The 20,107-nt window shown below is 41.5% G+C and overlaps 1 protein-coding gene across 7 annotated transcripts in view; it reads right to left on the minus strand.

Moving 5' to 3' along the window:
- LOC123999693 (actin-binding LIM protein 3-like) overlaps nt 1-15,477 on the minus strand; it is a 156,112-nt gene extending 140,635 nt beyond the window's left edge. For all 7 annotated transcript variants that reach the window (XM_046305682.1, XM_046305688.1, XM_046305687.1 and 4 more), the window contains exon 1: nt 14,869-15,477. In XM_046305682.1, the coding sequence (XP_046161638.1) occupies nt 14,869-14,881 (13 nt within the window). In that variant the 5' untranslated portion in view covers nt 14,882-15,477. The remainder of the gene's footprint in view (nt 1-14,868) is intronic.
- Between the last annotated feature and the right edge of the window lie 4,630 nt (nt 15,478-20,107).

A 20,107-nucleotide genomic window follows, 5' to 3' on the forward strand; every position in this document is an offset into this window, starting at 1 on the left:
CCGAGGAGGGAACCTGGAAGGGATTCTCCTCGGTCTCCCCTGATGGGGATGTGGAACAACCTCCACATCCCTCTACTGAGGTTGACCTGCCCCAGGAATTAAAGGGACAGTTCGGCACCTCGCAGCATAGAGACCCAGACCTAAGGGAGGCCATGAGGAAGGTGAAGGTGATCGACGGGAGGAACGTCGACGGATCAGGTGAGCCCCCTCTTCCTTACTATGCAATCAGGCGGGGTCTCTTATACTGGGTCGTACGACGAAGGGGGGAAACCAGGAATTACTAATGGTGCCTAGACCATACAGGGATACAGTTCTACAGTTAGCCCATTCCCACGTCCTAGGAGGACACCTGGCACGAGACAAGACTATTGACAGAATCATGCAGAGATTCTATTGGCCCCGTGTCACCCGAGATGTGGCCAGGTATTGTAAGACGTGTGATCAATGTCAACGTACAGCCCCACGGCCACACCTACGTAACCCTTTGATTCCTCTCCCCATCATAGAGACTCCCTTTGAACGCATAGCTATGGACCTCGTAGGACCCCTCCCAAAATCCGCCAGAGGACACGAGTACATCCTAGTGGTTATAGATTATGCTACCAAGTTCCCGGAGGCCATACCCCTGCGTAACATGTCGTCAAAGGGAATTGCCAAGGAGTTATTCCTGATGTTCTCTCGTGTGGGCCTTCCCAAGACGATCTTAACCGATCAAGGAACCCCGTTCATGTTCCGGTTGATGAAGGACTTGTGTCGGTTATATCAGGTTCAACAGATACGTACAAGCATATTCCACCCTCAAACGGATGGGTTGTGTGAACGCTTGAACAAAACAATTAAAAGCATGTTGAGAAGAGTGGTGTCCCGAGACGGGAAAAACTGGGACATGCTTCTCCCACACTTAATGTTTGCCCTGCGAGAAGTACCTCAGGCATCCACTGGATTCTCTCCGTTTGAATTGCTCTATGGCAGACCCTGTCGAGGAATCCTCGACTTAGCCAAGGAGACCTGGGAGACCCAACCATGCCCCTTTCGATCCACAATAGAACACGTTACCCTGATGAGAGACCGCCTGTCAGCAGTGTGGCCCATAGTCAAGGAGCATATGGAGAAGGCCCAAAGGACCCAAGGCCGGGCCTATGATAAATCTGCGACCCCCCCCGTGAGTTCACCGTGGGAGAGAAAGTGATGGTGCTTGTGCCCACGGCCGAACATCGCTTGCTGGCGCAGTAGAGGGGGCCCTACGAGGTAATGAAAAGGGTCTCACCGGTCAATTACCTCATCAAGCAACCTGACAGGAGGAAGAAGGTCCAACTCTATCACATAAACCTGCTGAAGACGTACCATGGACGAGAGGAGGAGGTGGCTTTGATGGCCCTGGAGGGCAAAGAAAAAAAAGAGGCTCTACCACAGGTGCGCCGTGGCCAAACTCTCCTACCGGAGCAGTCAAGACAGCTAGACAAGCTGATTATGAACTTTGGTCGAATATTCTCTCCATTCCCAGGACAAACAGATGTCCTGTTCCACCATATCCACACTGAACCCGGCAAGAAAGTGCATATCCGCCCTTACAGGATTCCTGAGGCTCGCCGAGTCATCGCTAAGAAAGAGGTGAGGGAGATGTTGAGGATGGGCGTGATCGAGCCCTCGACGAGCGAGTGGTCCAGTCCCATAGTCCTGGTCCCCAAAGCCGATGGTAGTATGAGACTCTGCAACGACTTTAGGGGCGTGAATGCCATTTCTACATTCGATGCATACCCCATGCCCTGCGTGGATGAACTCTTGGAGCGCTTAGGAAAGGCCAAGTTCATCACTACCCTGGATTTGACGAAGGGATATTGGCAAGTGCCGGTGGCTCCGGAGGATCGCCCAAAGACTGCCTTCGCCACCCCAGAGGGGCTTTTCCAGTATGTGAGGATGCCCTTCGGACTGCACAGAGCCGCTGCAACCTTCCAACACCTCATGGATGCCATTCTACGGCCCCATCAAGAGTATGCAGCGGCGTACATAGACGATGTGGTCATCCACAGCGAGGACTGGGATAGTCACCTCCTGCGATTACGGGCGGTGCTCGTGAGTTTGGAAGCCACAGGGTTGACAGCCAATCCAAATAAATGCTGCCTGGGCCTGTTCGAAGCGGAATACCTGGGGTATACCGTGGGGAATGGGAAAATACGCCCGCAGGCAGAGAAGACCAGGGCAATTCGTGACTGGCCTCGACCCCGGACCAAGCGAGACGTTCAGGCCTTCTTAGGGATAACAGGATATTATCGCCGTTTATCCCGGGATATGCAACCATTGCCAACCCCCTCACAAACCTCATCAGGAAAAACCTGCCAAACCAGGTAGAGTGGAAAGACGAGGCGGAAGAGGCCTTTCAATTGTTAAAAGATGGCCTGTGTTCTGATCCCGTTCTACAGGCTCCGGACTTCTCACAAGAGTTCATTGTGCAGGTCGACGCCTCGGATACAGGGCTCGGGGCCGTACTAGCTCAGGGTGAGGGTGAAGCAGAGAAGCCGATTCTCTTCATTAGTAGGAAACTCAGCGATCGGGAACAGAGGTATGCGACCGTAGAGAAAGAGGCCTTAGCCATCAAGTGGGCCCTCAATTAGAGTGGGGAAACTATCTCTGGAAGATGGCCACCGAGAGAGAGAAGCTGTGCTGAAAGAACCACGAAGACGGTGACAAACCCGTGATTTATGTTTGTTGTAGTTTAAAGATTATCATATTGTGTTCTTGTTTCATCTGGTGAAGAAGATGTGTATTTTTTCCTTGGAAGATTTTTCATTGATTATGTTAATGTTTTTGTTGACAAAATACCCTCAGAGAACCGTGTTCAATCAGAAAAACCTACTCCTGACTCGTTTATTCCACCTTCCCGCTTTAGAGTGACGCCTAATTACTTGGTACGCTCACAATATACAATATAAGTACAAAAAAAGGATTGTTGAAACATAAGTAAAACGACTAATTATAAATATATATAAATGAATTGATCAGTAATCACATAAAAAGATTAGTGTGTGTGTGTGAGAGAGAGAGTTAGGCTATATGGAGGAGATTACTGAGTAGTTTGGTTCATCAGGCTGACCCCCAGTCTTCGCTTGAAGTTATTGAGGGATGATGATTTTTGGCAATGTGAAGATAAGAATTCTAGAGTATGGTACCTCTATATCTGATTGAGAATTGACTATGTGAGGTGGGGCAGTGGGGAGGGTGAAGGTTATCGCAATGTCTTGTGTTATGTAGATAGATGTCAGAATTGACCTGGAAGAATCCATTGAAGGGTTTGGGTAAACTGTCAGGGAGGTATGAATATCTGTAGATGGAAAGAGCATAATTGACAAACATGAATGTTGTAAATAGACAAGATATTACGTTTCTTAAACAAAGGTGCAGATGGAGACAGGTAATTAGAGGAGGTGGCTAGTCTTGCAATTGTATTTTGTATGATTTGTAATTTATGTAGGTAGGAGGCATATGTACCAACCCAGATTACAGTAAATGAGACATGGGCCAATTAATCTAAAGTATAGAGTTAGGAAGCAAGCCTGATGAACCAAACCACTAATATTTTGATGATACCAACAGATGTCATTACCTTGCTACAGAAAAATTGAATATGACCTTTCCAGGATAACTTTTCATCAATTAGAACTCTGAGGAATCTAGTTGATGTGACTTGTTCCATTTCATTCCCACCAACTGAGATTCTGGCTTTTAAATTACTTATTTTTTTTAACAATACTTCTTATTCTTACTAGTGAATACAATAAAATTTGATGTTTTAATCATCTGGAACCATTCAGAAAATTTGACCATGCTTGAGTTGGCTTCATTAATTAGTGAATCTAAATTCTTATGCGATAAAATGAAATTGGTATCATCAGCAAAAACAATCGGGAGTACGGTAGAGGACAGAGTAGCAAGGTCATTGATATAGATTAGGAATAATAAAGGTACAATTATCGAACCCTGTGGCACATCACAGGATATCTTGGCCCCTGCATAAACATAACTATATAGCCAATTTGTCACGCCTCGGTCATTGTATTTTGTGTTTTTGGTATATGTTTGGGTAAGCCAGGGTGTGACATGGGTTTATATGTTGTGTTTCGTATTGGGGTTTGTAGTAATTGGGATTGTGTATGATTAGGGGTGTGTCTAGTTAGGCTTGGCTGCCTGGGGCGATTCTCAATCGGAGTCAGGTGCTTGTCGTTGTCTCTGATTGGGAACCGTATTTAGGTAGCCTGAGTTCGCGTTGTATTTTGTGGGTGTTTGTTCCTGTCTCTGTGTTGTAGTTACCAGATAGGCTGTAATAGGTTTCACGTTCCGTTTGTTGTTTTCGTATTTCAGTTATTTCATGTACCGCAATTCCTTCATTAAAGTCATGAATAACCTACACGCTGCATTTCGGTCTGACTCTCTTCATACAACAGACGAACGACGTTACACAATTATCTGCATAATCACGAAAGCCGTAATGACGCAATTTAGAAAATAATATTTCATGATCAACCATGTCAAACACTTTGGATACATCTAAAAATATGCCAAGAGCATATTCATTGTTGTTCAGGATTGTAAAAGACTTAATTCACAAGTTGCAAAAGAGCCATGTCTGTGGAGTAGTTTTTACAAAAATACATGTTGGTGCTCATATAGAAAACAATGTCAATTTAAATGTTTCAACATTCTCTTATACACCAATTTTTCTAGGATTTTAGAAAAACATGGTAGTACAGATATTGGGCGATACTTTGTAAAAGATCTGTGATCCACAGATTTATAGAGGGGGATAACTTTGACAATTTTCTAATATTTGGGAACAATACCAGTTTGCATTGATTTGGTGAGGATATACAGTATGTTAGAGGCTTAGTATTCGAGGAAGACATTGATTTCCCCAAAGAGGCACCAATCTCATCATGACCTGCTTCTGAAATCTTTAAGTTACCAATTACCTCCATCCATCAAGAGGATCAAACTGATACAGAGAAGGAAAATATCCCTTAATGTAATCCAGGGGATTTCCATCAGTTTTCTCTATTTTCTTTGACAGAGAGGAACCCACATTAAATTAAATTCACATGAAATAACATGAGGATCAATATAGGTCTTATTTCCAACAATACATTTTTGTTATGTTGATTGATTTTCAAAGTTGACTTTATATTGAAAAATATATTTTGGGGGATATTCGAAGTAGGTGAGCAAATTTGTTCTTTTCAGAATTCAGGGCAGAGGAATTTGTAAGAAACTTATTACACAATTTTTTTAAATTTCTTTAGACCGGTTGTAAATCAAGGTTTCCAGAAGCCATCTGCTGCTCTCTTACATGTTTGACTAGGGGAAAGTGGCGGTGTAATACAGAATTGAAAGATGTGAGAAAAGTCTAGTAAGCAGACTCCACATCGGGTCAGGGAGATGGTCTGATAGTCTTAGTGACAACCAGTGGCGACTCACATTTTTAGCAAAATAAGTACATTTTATTTGGGCTTGCCTGTTTTGCATGTTATTTTGGCATTAATACGTGTCAAATATCAGTTTGCAAACAAGCAGTTTGCAAAGCCACATACAAACACTGTCTCTTTTGTGTTTTCTTGAGTAAGGCAGCTCCACAATGCAGGTGTTTCAGCCTAGCTAAGTGCTTTCTGAGGTGGTGAGGCAAGCCAAGCCAGCAGAAAATACAGAGCGTTGCGCCTTGATTGGCTCAGTGTTCTGTCACTCATGGGGACACCACATCACCGCCAAGTCTAAGGGTAGAGCTTGAAAAGTCAAGCCCCTTGGGTGCTGCCATAGAGTTACATTAGAAGTGCCCATCCAAGAAGGCTCAAGGTCATCGGCCACAGATAAAAGTACGTCAAATCACGTTATATGTACAGTAACTTTGATTGGACTGATCACGTCAACATCATACTTTCAAAATCTTAGCCAGCAGTCATCATCATGAATCAAGTTGACAATCTACTGGCAAATCCTTATTAATCCTTGTCATATGAAGAGAAATTATAGATAAAACGTATCGGTGCTCATCGGCCATTGGACATAAACATTACACAACAAGTTGGAAATTGCAAATTCAACAATGAGTGGCTAACAAAGGAATCAGTGGCTAACTACAAGCATTCCAAAGCAATCACTAGCCTGCTATTCAGTGGAGTGGCTGTGTGGTTCCAAGTCTAAGACTAAGGGTCTCTTTTCCAAGATAAAAATCATAAACATTTAACATTGGTCATGCTGTCAATGAAGCATGATTTGTGCCACGCTCAAAACAACTGTTAACTCGTAACTGCAAAATCCAGCTTTAGTGAGTTTAAGACACCTGGGAAATCGTGAAAAAACGAGCTACGACTGGGAAAATACGCAGTGAACTTTCATCCAACTCGGAATTGTAAATCTGTTCAAGTGAGCACAGCACAACAAGGTGAGTCCAAAAAGATATTGTATGCTGCTGCATAAATTATGTAATATGCCAGTGAGATATGTATACAGTAACAAAGAAAGTAATACTAAGTGTATGTTGTGTAGTAAGCTGTTAGTAGCCCATGTGCCTCACCCTAATAATTTGATCTATTTTCACCTCTTAATTTCACCTACTGTTCTGACTTAGTGGTGCACATGTAGCCTATAACCTGTTTTGAGAAATGTAACCATTGCATATTGTAAGAGCTTTCATTGTCTGCTTTTATACCCCCTTTATTTATCCTGCTGTTCTGAATTGGTGTACAGGGGGAACACTGTAATAACAGTCCATGTTCTGAATTCTGTTGCTGAACAAATAGTTATAATAACTATGTCCGTCCTAGCTCCCTCTAATGTCTTAATCAAAATTATGGATAGCCTCTTATCCGCTTGTCGTCCCTTTATGCCATAGTTTGTACATCTCAATTGTCAGTAGAAACCACATTTGTTTAAGCAAGTCAGCCAAATTAGCTATATTTTTTTTGAAAGGCTGAATTTAACTAGGCAAGTCAGTTAAGAACAAGTTCGTATTTACAATGACATCCTCCTGGGAAGAGTAGGTAACCTGCATTTTTCAGGGCCAGAACAACATATTTTTACCTTGTTAGTTCAGGGATTAGATCCAGCAACCTTTCGGGTACTGGCCTAACGCTCTAACCACTAGGCTACCTGCCGCACCCTGAATGAACTGTTTCGCTGCCAGACAAGGCTCCGCTGATAGCCAGGTATATCAGTGGTATAGTGCAATTAATGTATTGTTTAGTGTTGTGTTGCATCCCACTTTTCTTTTTTACCCCAGCAAGATTTACATGCTAAACTCGCCACTGGTGACAACAGAGCTAGATATGGGGGAGGTTTTAGTGGGTGGAATATAAGGACAATTGAAGGTTTACAAAGTTGCAGCTAGAGTATGCTTAACAGTGCAAATATTATGGTACAGCTATATGAACACTTAAAAATCATGGTGCTTTTTAATGGTATGTTTACAAACATTGGTTTTGGTAAGTATAATTGAAACTTTATTATGGTAAGTAGGGAAACAAGTATAGCCAGTTACAATTGAAATGGCTTAGCATATAATTTTTTTTAAATCAATTTTTCCCTGGCTAAGATAATATAATATCTATTGTTTACAGGAAACTCACTCTAGAAATATAGATGAGGTTGGGTGGAAAAAGGACTTGGAGGAGAAATATATTTTGTCATGGGCAAAGAAACTCAAAAGGGGTGATTATACTAATTACTAAAACATTTGATCCGATTGTGCAAACTGTACAAACAGATCCTCAATGAAGATGGATTCTTTAAAATATGCTATTGGACCAAAAACCGATCTGGCTAATTAATCTATATGGGCCAAATATTGATGATTCACACTTCTTCGAATATTATTATATATATATATATATATATAATGATCTATTGAGCTCACAAGCAACAAATTAATATTTTATTATGGTGGGAGATTGAATGAATGAATGGCCTCTGAAAGTAAATTTTAACGTGTCCCATACAATAAGGGGATCAGCTGTACCTATGTTGTGCAGAAAAAAGTTTTTGTTGTTGTTGTTGTCTTAGTTAGAAATCCAGGGGATAAAAACAATAGTGTCAATGATGCCGATGACTCATGTTGCCGATGACTCATGTTGCCGATGACTCATGTTGCCGATGACTGATGTTTTATTTAAGTCCGCAATCTGGATACCCGCAGAGTCTCACTGAAGATCTTGATCATTTCTGTAGCCTCTCTGGACATAAACCTAATTATGACAAGTGTACCATATTACGTATTAGATCGCTAAATACACAGTGTTTACACTACCTTGTAGTTTACCAATCACATTGGCAGATGGTGAAGTAGACATACATGGTATTCACATCTGAAAAAACATACCACAATCAATTTCGATAGAGTTTTGCAAAAATAGATAAGATTCCGCAACCATGGAGAGGTAAATACTTGTTTATGGAAAATCACATTGATTAACTCCTTTCACAGTTTACTTACTTACTAATGGCACTGCCTACTCCAAACGACTCGTTTTTTTAAATCATATGAGTTATTTGGAACGCTAAGCCAGACAAAATCAAAGATACCTAATTTATTCATTATTACACACACCTGTCACCATCGTTACACGTCGACTTCATCCCCTTCCTGATTACCTTCCCTATATCTGCCACTCCATTTGGTTCCCTCCCCAGGCATTATTGTTTCTGTTCATGTCTGTACGATACCCGTGTTTCTTATATTATTCTGTGTTCAATTATTTATTAAATACACTCCCTGAACTTGCTTCCCAACTCCCAGCATACATGTTACAATTATTAAGAAAGACTCATACTTTGTTGCAAATTTCATTTTTGCCTTCTATACATAATACAAAATGATCATTTCTGACTAATTGACCATGAAAAAGTATCGCCCTTTCTTAAACAAGCCATACAAAGCTGTTACAATTTCAGTTTTATCCTTCCAGAAAAGATAGAACAAATATTACAACAAATGTTATGGTTAAACTCAAATATAGTGATGAATAAAATAAATACAAATCTTAATATTAATTAATGGTATTATGGATAGAAACAGTGGAGTTATGTCACATATGCAGCTATCGAAAATGTATGTGAATGTAAGCTCAATCAAAACTTACAACCAACTTATTGCAGCATTAGCACAAAAATGGAGGAGGCAAGTGGAAAAGGGAGAAGGTAGGGAACTTGTTTGCCTGCCATATATTAAAGATACAAATAGGCTGAAAGGAATTGGCAAAAATGTTGACAGCTACGCCATACAGGTTGCAAAATAAATGGGAAGAGAATTTCGATGTACTGATTCCATGGCACATGGTTTATGACCTGGCACAAAAAACAACACTTGTTTCAACACTTTGAATTTTTCAATTTAAATTATTATACAAAATTCTTTCCACCAACATAATGCTACATATATATGGGGCATACAACAATCTAATCTCTGTAGATTTTTCTGCAAAGAGACAAAATCACTAGATAATTTATTCTGGTATTGCCCCTATGTAGCTTGTTTCTGGTCACCGGTTCAAGAATGCTTTAGAAATCACAACATGCACTGCAAATTAACCTTACAAATAGCAGTGTTGAGCGATCTGGAAAGCCATCGTCTGTTAATAAATAATATAATAATACTCGTAGGAAAGGTTTTCATCTTTAGCTCACAATCTGTGGAGACGATACGATTAGAACGATTCAAAATACCCTTCCGTTCAAAAGATTGGAGTCACTTAGAAATGTCCTTGTTTTCCATGAAAACATACATGAAATGAGTTGCAAAATTAATAGGAAATATAGTCAAGATAATAAGTAATTATTTTTTATTTAAATAATTGTGCCCTTCAAACTTTAGCATTCTAGTTGTCAATTGGTTGAGGTAATCTGAAGAGATTTCACTCCATGGTTCCTGAAACACCACCCAAAAGTTGGATTGGCTTGATGGGCACTTCTTACAAACCATACGATCAAGCTGCTCCCACAACAGCTCAATTGGGTTGAGATCCAGTGACTGTGCTGGCCACTCCATTATAGACAGAATACCAGCTAACTGCTTCCTCACTAAATAGTTATTGTGTAGTTTGGAGCTGTGCTTTGGGTCATTGTCCTGTTGTAGGAGAAAATTGGCTCCAATTAAGCGTCGTCCATGGTGTTGCAAAATGGAGTGATAGCCTTTCTTCTTCAAGATCCCTTTTACCCTGCACAAATCTCCCACTTTACCACCAGCAAGCAAAGCACCACCAGACCATCACATTGCCTCTACCATGCTTGACAGATGGCATCAAGCACTCCTCCAGCATCTTTCATCTTTTCTGTGTCTCACGAATCTTCTTCTTTGTGATCCGAACACCTCAAACTTAGATTTGTCTGTCCATAACACTTTTTTCCAATCTTCCTCTGTCCAGTGTCTGTGTTATTTTACCTATCTTAATCTTTTCTTTTAATTGGCCAGTCTGAGATAGGGCTTTTGCTTTGCCACTCTGCCTAAAAGGCCAGCATCCCGGACTCGCCTCTTCACTGTTGACGTTGAGACTGGTATTTTGCAGGTACTATTTAATGAAGCTGCTAGTTGAGGACTTGTGAGGCGTCTGTTTCTCAAACTAGACACTCTAATGTGCTTGTCCTCTTGCTCAGTTGTGCACCGGGGCTTCCAACTCCTCTTTCTATTCTGGTTAGAATCAGTTTGCACTGTTCTGTGAAGAGAGTAGTACACAGCGTTGAACAAGATCTTCAGTTTCTTGGCCATTTCTCACATGGAATAGCCTTCATTTCTCAGAACGAGAACAGACTGACAAGTTTCAGAAGAAAGTGATTTGTTTCTGGCCGTTTTGAGCCTGTAATCGAGTCCACAAATGCTGATGCTCCAGATACTCAACTAGTCTAAAGAAGGCCAGTTTTATTGCTTCTTTAATCTGAACAACAGTTTTCAGCTGTGCTAACATTATTGCAAAAGTGTTTTCTAATGATCAATTAGCCTTTTAAAATTATAAACTTGGATTAGCTAACACAACGTGCCATTGGAACACAGGAGTGATGGTTGCTGATAATGGGCCTCTACGCCTATGTAGATATTCCACTAAAAATCTGTTGTTTCCAGCTACAATAGTAATTTACAACATTAACAATGTCTATACTGTATTTCTGATCAATTAGATGTTATTTTAATGGACAAAAAATGAGCTTTTCTTTCAAAAGCAAGGAAATGTCTAAGTGACCCCAAACCTTTGAACGGTAGTGTATATGTAAAACTTCCCAGCACAATTGAAAAATATATGACACACAAACCAAACGAGGGTGGTCTATGGTGATAGGTGGGATAGGCTGAGAGGTGGTATTAAAGAGATTATGTGTAACGGCGTTCGTTTGTCAAAAGAGAGTCGGACCAAAATGCAGCGTGGTGGTTACTCATGTTCTTTAATGAATGATCGCGATACATGAAATAACTTGTAAATAAACAAAACAACAAACGGAACGTGAAAACCTAATTACAGCCTATCTGGTGAACACTACACAGAGACAGGAACAATCACCCACGAAATACACAGTGAAACCCCGGCTACCTAAATATGGTTCCTAATCAGAGTCAACGAGAATCACCTGACTCTGATTGAGAACCGCCTCAGGCAGCCAAACCCCTACTCAGCCGCAATCCCAATGCCTACAAAACCCCAATACGAAACACAACATTTAAACCCATGTCACACCCTGGCCTGACCAAATATATAACGAAAACACAAAACACTATGACCAAGGCGTGACATTATGTTTGGTAATGTATTATTGTAATGTGATTGCTTTAGATACATGTACCATGTATGTATATGTAGAAGAAAAGCTGTGAAAAATCTAAAAAGATATTTGTCTGCCGAAGAAGGGGGGTTAATACTATTAAAATAGAAAACATGTAAATGGTGTGTGTGTGTGTGTGTGTACACGTGTACGTGTGTGGTTGTGTGTGTGTGTATGTCAAATCAGTTGACAATAGCAGAGTCACTTGCCATAGGCATACTTCTATTTTTTTTGAGGGGGGGGGGGTGAACAACCAGCTGATCATACTTCAGGGATGTGATGTTGCCTTTTTTATCTTCAATTAATCGTGGCAGTAGTTCCTTTCTTTTGAGGTGTAACTTTTCAGAGAAGTCTTCATTGATGAATATGTTGGTTCCCTTCAGGCAATTGGCTCTCCTGAGAATCTCCTCCTTGTCTTTGAACCTGAGCAGTTTCACCATTATAGATTTGGGCTGTCCATCGGGGAAGAAAGTGATATTCCTGTGCGCCCTCTCCTCTCCATCTCAATGATTTTAGGGTCCAGTATGAGTTGATCTGCCAGGAGTTTCTTGGCCTTGACTTCTGTGTCATGCCAAGTTTCAGTCTTTACGTCCTCAATTCCATTGATTAAAATGTTATTGTGCCTAAATTGGTTTCCAAGGTAGTCTCCCTTGGAAGAATGCCAAGTGTTGCTTGGAAAATTGTGAAATCCTCAGACATGGTTTTGAATGCAGTCTGGCTGGTGACATTCGTAACCTTTAACTCCTCCACCTCCGACTGCATAAATTCCAAACTGTGTTTAAATCCCATTACATCCTTATACAGCTCATCAACCCTTTTGTTGGTATAATCCAGAAAGATTTGCAGGAAGGACTATTTTCCTGAAGATCTATTTCATCTTTATAAAACTATTTTTGTTCATTGAGTAGTTCATGGAGTGTACAGTAGTGCTTGATGTGTTCCTCATTGAGCTTTGCCGCATTTTTCTGTCTAGTATTTGCCATGCTACATGCTAGTTATGAGCTAAAACGAGTTCGCAAACAAAACCCACAACCCGTCTCCTGAAAACAAGCTCCGCCAGTGAAATGGCAAACACACACAAGCAACACACACTTGATCACACATGTACCAGTACGATAAACAGCCAAAACACCAGTCAAATATTCTTGGCAGGGACAGCGGTAGGAGCATTCGCTTACCCACAGAATGAGCAGCACCCTTCTTCAGCCTTCTGAGGTTGAAGAAACGATTGGCAAACTTAGTGTGTAGACTATTACAAAGTGAAGCTAATTGAAGCTGGAGACTCTTACCTCTCTCACTAGCTTTAAGCACCAGCTGTCAGAGCAGCTCACAGATCACTGGGCCTGTACATAGCTCATCTGTAAACAGCCCATCCAATCTACCTCATCCCCATACTGTACTTATTTATTTATTTATCTTGCTCCTTTGCACCCCAGTATCTCAACTTGCACATTCATCTTCTGCACATCCTACCATTCCAGTGTTTAATTGCTATATTGTAATTACTTTGCCATCATGGCCTATTTATTGCCTTACCTCTCTTATCCTACCTCATTTGCACATGCTGTATATATATTTTTCTACTGTATTATTGACTGCATGTTTGTTTATTCCATGTGTATCTCTGTGTTGTTGTATGTGTCGAACTGCTTTGCTTTATCTTGGCCAGGTCGCAGTTGCAAATGAGAACTTATTCTCAACTAGCCTACCTGGTTAAATAAAGGTGAAATTAAAAAATAAAAATAAAAAATAATGTCAATTTGGAACTAAGCTATTCATTTAATACTATAAATGACTTAGCAGTAATGAATAATGAATCATAATGTCATTTGAACCAATATTACACAGATAGATTAGCAAATTAACCCTGATATGTATCAAATTCCATTTGAAAACAGTTTAGATGTAATTGTAAAATATGATTGTATGCGGTGAGTCTCAGATATGGTTTTGCATATGGGAAATTGAAGATATTCTCCTGTTATTTAATATGGTTTTTAACTGTTCTATTTGCTATTTTAGTTGTACCAGTTATCAACATATTGTTGTGACGACCCTCCCACTCTGTCATGCCGAATTCTTTCTCTTTACTCCTGTTTTCCTTAACAGGATGTCGGTGGGCGGAGCCGGGAGGGTCGTCAGTGAAATGGGACACACGAGGATAAATGCACCTCTTCCCCATTCATTGAGAAGATTCTCTCCATGCAGACACATATTTTGGTTGTGGCATTTTTGTGGCGGTTTTTGGTTGTTTGTGTTGGCACCTTTCAACACCCCTCATTATCACATTTATGCACGTAACCACTCACATACACTACTGATTACTGACTACACACATCCATTGTTAATTGTATTTAGTTTACTTTAGGGAATAACAATGTTTGCTTTGAGCCGGTTCATGACATTGTTCAATGTTTAATAAAATAATTCTGAGATTTGAGCCAATACGCTTTTTTTTTTGTTGCTGTGGTATCATTTCTGTATCGAGTATTGGTTTTGGTGTTTAGTATCGTTTCGGTATCAAAGTAAAAAATTCTGGTATCGTAATAACACTAAACAAACGTATTATAATGCTTGCAGAGTTTGAATCGGAGATTCCTGGGCCTTAGAGACATCTCTAAGGAACAGATAGTGGGGCAGGTTACACCCCGTGGTCCAGCACACAGCAGCACTTTGAGACAATACAACCTGAGTATTAATTATGTGAAATATTGAAATAAACAATTATGTGTATGCATGTGTGTTAGAGAGGGGGGGGGTTATGTTGTAGTAGACTGTGAGGGTCAAGCATGTGAGGGTCATTTAGAATGTGTGCAGGTGTTTTTGTAATGAGCATTACCAATACAATAAAATTACATACCCCCACCACTACCCCTCACTAGGCTATAGCACAACTGAGCCCTATACAGTAGTAAGGCATTAATTGCCACAGTAAATACTGCAAAATCAGTCAACTAAATAGAGGGAGGTTTAGCAAGTTAAGTTTCCTTGAACAGAATAACGGTTCAAAACCTCTCTCACCTTGTTTACAAAGGTGTAACCAACAGTATTACACAGTGTAACAATAAGTGGTAGGTTACTTACCATTTTTGTTCATGGCGGAGCTGGCATTCGAAAAGTGATATCCTCAAACTATTATTAGGTTACTGTATAAATACAGTTGTCATATGCACCATTTCCTGCTGTGTAGAAGGTGGAAGATACAACTAAGAATGTCCTTTCAAATTCAACCGTAGAGGAAACAAACCACTTTAGAGCAAGGCTGAATGAAATGTGTCATTTGTCTCAGTTTAGGGCAGCTCCAAACTCCTCAGCTCAGCTCTGTCCTGTCCAGAGTGTCTGTCCTCGCTGCAGGGTGAATAATAAACCTGTGAAACCTGATTGGAACGAAGGGGTGTGTTGAGAAGCAGATTACAACAGAGCTCTGGTAAAGACTGTTAATTGGTTGAGGATTTCACTAAATCCGATTGAAATTGCTGTGCAGAAGGCTACTACAGAGCTGCTCTGTCTTGTGTCATCCTTTCCGCATCCTTTCTTCCGGGGAATACAGTAGAGCGGCTGCGCTTTTGAGGGTAGCCTACTTGAACATCGTTGGTGTCAACGCGCTTCGGTAAAGAGGAGATGCTTTTGCGATGAGAGAGCTCGACTGGATCTGAGCGCGGTGGCGGTGTGAGCAGCAGTGACATGGCACTCGAGCGCCGAACAGTGTTCACACTGAGTTTTTTACTCAACAACTCACTCCGAGAGGAACATGGGGCAGGCTCGGTTTCATTGGCAGTCGGCCTACACGTGAGTGAGCACATGACATAGAAACAACGGAATTAATCCGTATTAAAACCATTGTAAATGTTTTCGTTTTCTCTTCTCAGAGCCAGTTAATACATAGGCGAATGTAGCCTAGATTTAGCCTTAGGATACATACAGATTTCAACTCCTAGCCATCTTTGTGACTAAAAACAGAAGTATAATGATAGTTTGTTGTAAATCGTCTTCTCTTTTTAATTTTAGTCATAAATGTGACTACTGAACGACACGATTTTGGAAATGTACATTAGTATGACAATTCTTTGATTATTTTCATTATTTCAAGAATCATGTGCACGACTTGGGCTTTGCTTATGACTGGAAGGATTAATCATAGCCTAGTCATTGCAAATGATTGAATCCCCTGATTTACGAGATGTCATTGTGCTCTGTTGGGCATTTACTGACATGGTAATGGTAATTTAGATACCTGCGCATCAATGCCCGCAAACTCCGGACAGTGTTCTGTTGCAAAGCCACATATGGACACCAACGGTAACAGAAAAATAAGTGAGTGTCATAGGCAAATTCCAAATCAATCCACTCTCATTAGTTGATCTCCCTATTAATAATGTTAAAGGGAAATCACTCTCATCTTTCAACTTGAAGATGAGTGCGCAGTACCTTCAATGTAGAGGACACACTGAATCATGACAGTTTTACATCCAGAGGGGGTCAGTGTTGATCAAGATGAAACTCTAATACTGGACTGGAGTGTACAAGACTGCATCACAATTCTCCAACCTTTGCCCAAAGTGTGCCCTTGCACACTTCCCATCATAGATTTACCAATGGTGAAAACTCCCTCCAGGCACTGCTTACACCAATGCAATGTTTTTAAATCTATGACTGGCAGTGTGCAAGTGCACACTTTAGGAGAAGGGTGGATAATTAGGATGCTACCTATCACTGTCTGCTGTACGGTATGGAATAAACATTGTCTGATGTAAGATATGGACCCAACACTGTCTGCGTGAGCAGTATTGATGAGTCTTAGGTCGAGCTAATAAAAACTGCACCAACCATAGTTTGGAAGGACTCCTACAAGAGTAGCAAGTTTATGCACTTTGAGATTATTCTGTATAGTGAAAAGCACTTTATAAAGCACTTTACATAAGTTACCATTGGTATTGTCTTGCTTGGGCAATTGAATTTAAGTGCTATCACACTACCCACTAGCCTACTTAATCTTTGCTGTTTGGACTGTAATTTAGTATACCCTGCATGCACAACACATGTGGAATTTCTAGTCTCCTACCCACATGATCATGTGCCATCGCAATCTTTGCATCTGTCTCTCCCACTACATTGACTCTGCTTCTTCGACCCTACTCTCCTCCCTTTCCGCATCCTTTGACTTTCACTTTCCCCTTTCCTCCTGGTCGGCTCAGCCCTCTCCTCCCACTCTGTGGCTGGGTGACTCACTGCGTGCTGACAGAACAGGGCTCGCGGGGCAGCTGAGCGGAAATGAAGGAAAACTCAACCTATCATCCTTTCACTCCCTCCTCTCTACCTTCTCTTCCTCTGTATCTGCTGCTAAAGACACTTTCTATCACTCTAAACGTCAAGCCTCTGCGTCCAACCCATTGAAACTCTTCCCCACCTTCTCCTCACTCTTTAATCCTCCGCCTCCTACCCCTTCCTCCTCTTGACTTTGTCATCCACCTTGAAAAAAATGGTCGACGACATCCGCTCCTCATTCACTTAGCCTACTGAGCCCAATGGTCCCACTCACACATACATTACATGGCCAAAAGTATGTGGACATTCTCATGGCATCCGCCAAACCCAGATTAATCCGTCAGACTGCCAGATGGTTCAGCATGGTTCATCACTCCAGAGAACGCGTTAGCACTGCTCCAGAGTCTAATGGTGGCAAGCTTTACACCACTCCAGCCGACGCTTTGCATTGCACATGTTGATCTTAGGCTTGTGTGCAGCTGCTCGGCCATAGAAACCCACTCCATGAAGCTCCCGACGAGCAGTTCTTGTGCTGTTGTTGCTTCCAGAGGCAGTTGGGAACTCGGTAGTGAATGTTGAGACCAAGGACAGGCGTTTTTTACCTGCTACACGCTTCAGCACTTGGCGGTCCCATTCTGTGAGCTTGTGTGGCCTACCACTTCACGACTGAGCCGTTGTTGCTCCAAGACGTTTCCACTTCACAATAACAGCAATTTCATCTGACTTGTTGGAAAGGTGGATTCCTATGACGGTGCCACGTTGAAAGTCACTGAGCTCTTCAGTAAGGCTATTCCACTGCCAATGTTGTCTATGGAGATTGCATGACTGTGTTCTCAATTTTATACACCTGTCAGCAACTGGTGTAGCTGAAAAAGCTGAATCCACTGATTTTTAGGGGTGTCCACATACTTTTGTATATGTAGTGTAACTCACCTACGCCTGGATCTTTTTATCCCCTCTTTCTCCATATGAAATCCTGCGACTAATGATTTCCGTCCGCCCACTTGACCCTGTCCACTCCTCCCTTCTCCAGGCCATCTCAGGAGACCTTCTCCCATTCCTCACTTCCCTCATTAACTCATCCCTGACCACTGGCTGTGTCCCCTCTGAAATCAAGATGGCCAGAGTTGCTCCCCTCTTCAAGAAACCAACACTTGACCCCTCTGACATCAAAAACTACAGACCAGAATCCCTTCTTTCATTTCTTTCCAAAACGCCTGCTGTCTATGACTAACTCCCTCGTTTTCTCTCTCAGAACAATCTTCTTGACCCTAACCAGTTTCACAGAAGGTTTCCGATCTGCCAATACTAATGCTCTTTCCTCTGTCCTCATCCTCCTAGATCTATCTGCTGCCTTCTACACCGTGAACCATCAGATCCTCCTCTCCACCCTCTCAGGGCTGAGCGTCTCAGGCTCTGCACACTCCTGGATTGCATCCTACCTGGCAGGTCACTCCTACTAGGTTGCATGGAGAGGATCTGTGTCTGCACCACATGCTCTCACTGCTGGTGTACCGCAGGGCTCGGTTCTAGGCCATATTCTCCTTTCTCTTTACACCAAGTCACTCGGCTTCGTCATATCCTCACACGGTCTCTCCTATCATTGCTATGCGGATGACACCCAACTACTTTTCTTCTTCCCCACTTCTGACACCCAGGTGGCGACATGCATCTCTGCGAGCCTGGTAGACACACAGAGATGTGAGATGGTGTCGAAGGCACACTTGCTACATCTTTTCACCAAAATAATATACAATATCACTATTTTTGTATAACTCCTAGGTGAATGAAATCAAATTGACTATAATACATAGTCATTTCAATAGATACAGTTTGTGGAACCGGTAGGAATGTCATTTATTGGGCAACGCAAGTTGAGGTTCAGCCCAAAAATACACACAGGTCCATGTTAGAATATGATACAGATATTTGTATCATTGTGGTGAAAGCCATAAGGGCTGAAAAACATAAATGTGTTTTTGTATTTTTTTTAATCAAAGGGAATAAATGAAAGTTAACCTCTGTCTTCTGACTAACAGTGAATCAGTGTTGCATTCATACATTCATACCAACTTGCTCAGGGTCGAGTGACTGTATTGTTGTCTTTACATAAAGGACGTGAGGCCTGTTTATTTTTTTTAACCAGCTGTATGACAAAGGAGATCATATAATGTGTGTTGCTGTGGGGTCTTGAGAAGGTGAGTCAGTGTGTGACTGAGTGAGGAGACAAGGACCGCTGTCTTGCTCCCGCAATGTTCCCTTCATTTAATTGGAGGCACATTAGGTGAGAAAAACATTGTGTTCTACTGTGAAATGCACCACTGCTCCTCTAAAAGCCATCGTTTTGATCCTATTTGGCGACAAATCTCAACCCTTTTTTCTTGCCATCACATAATAAAAGCCTATCATCCACAAAACATACTTCACAGACAGACAGAAACACACATAAATGCACGCACTGTCCATTCCTCCCTAAATAATAAACACAGAGCAACAAGTGTCAAACATATGCAGTTCCTCGAACAGTAAGTGCCGTGTGGAACAGTGTTGACATACACTAAAGTGAGGTCTTGTATTGTCCAGCTACTGAACAGCAGTAGCAAATAAGCCACTGAGTAAAAACGTAAGCAAAACATAAATCAACTTCGTTGCTGCTCTCTTCTTTTATTATAGACTTGCTCTTTTATTTCTCCATAGTGGACCCTCTTTTGGTTGTGTTGATTTAGTTCCACAGAAGTCTTTCATTATGATGGGAATACCACTGAGTAAGGCACTGGGGATGACAGCATCACAGTAACCAATGGTTACCACATGGGCAGCCCAGTGAGCTTCCCTGAGAGCTGATAGATGGATGACAGTAGCGGACAGAGGGGAGAGCAGTTGGAGGGGACAGGGCGCTATGACAGGAGGGGAGACCTTGGTCCATGCTTAATTTACACGTATTGATTTAATGTCCAACTCGAGAGTCATCATACTTTTCAGCTTACAAAGATAATTTATTTTTTTAAGTATAGCGGGAAATGTAAAGAGAGAGAGACAGATAGTAGGGTCATAGACA

This window comes from Oncorhynchus gorbuscha, linkage group LG16 (genome assembly GCF_021184085.1).
Source record: "Oncorhynchus gorbuscha isolate QuinsamMale2020 ecotype Even-year linkage group LG16, OgorEven_v1.0, whole genome shotgun sequence".
Classification (NCBI taxonomy): Eukaryota; Metazoa; Chordata; class Actinopteri; order Salmoniformes; family Salmonidae; genus Oncorhynchus; species Oncorhynchus gorbuscha.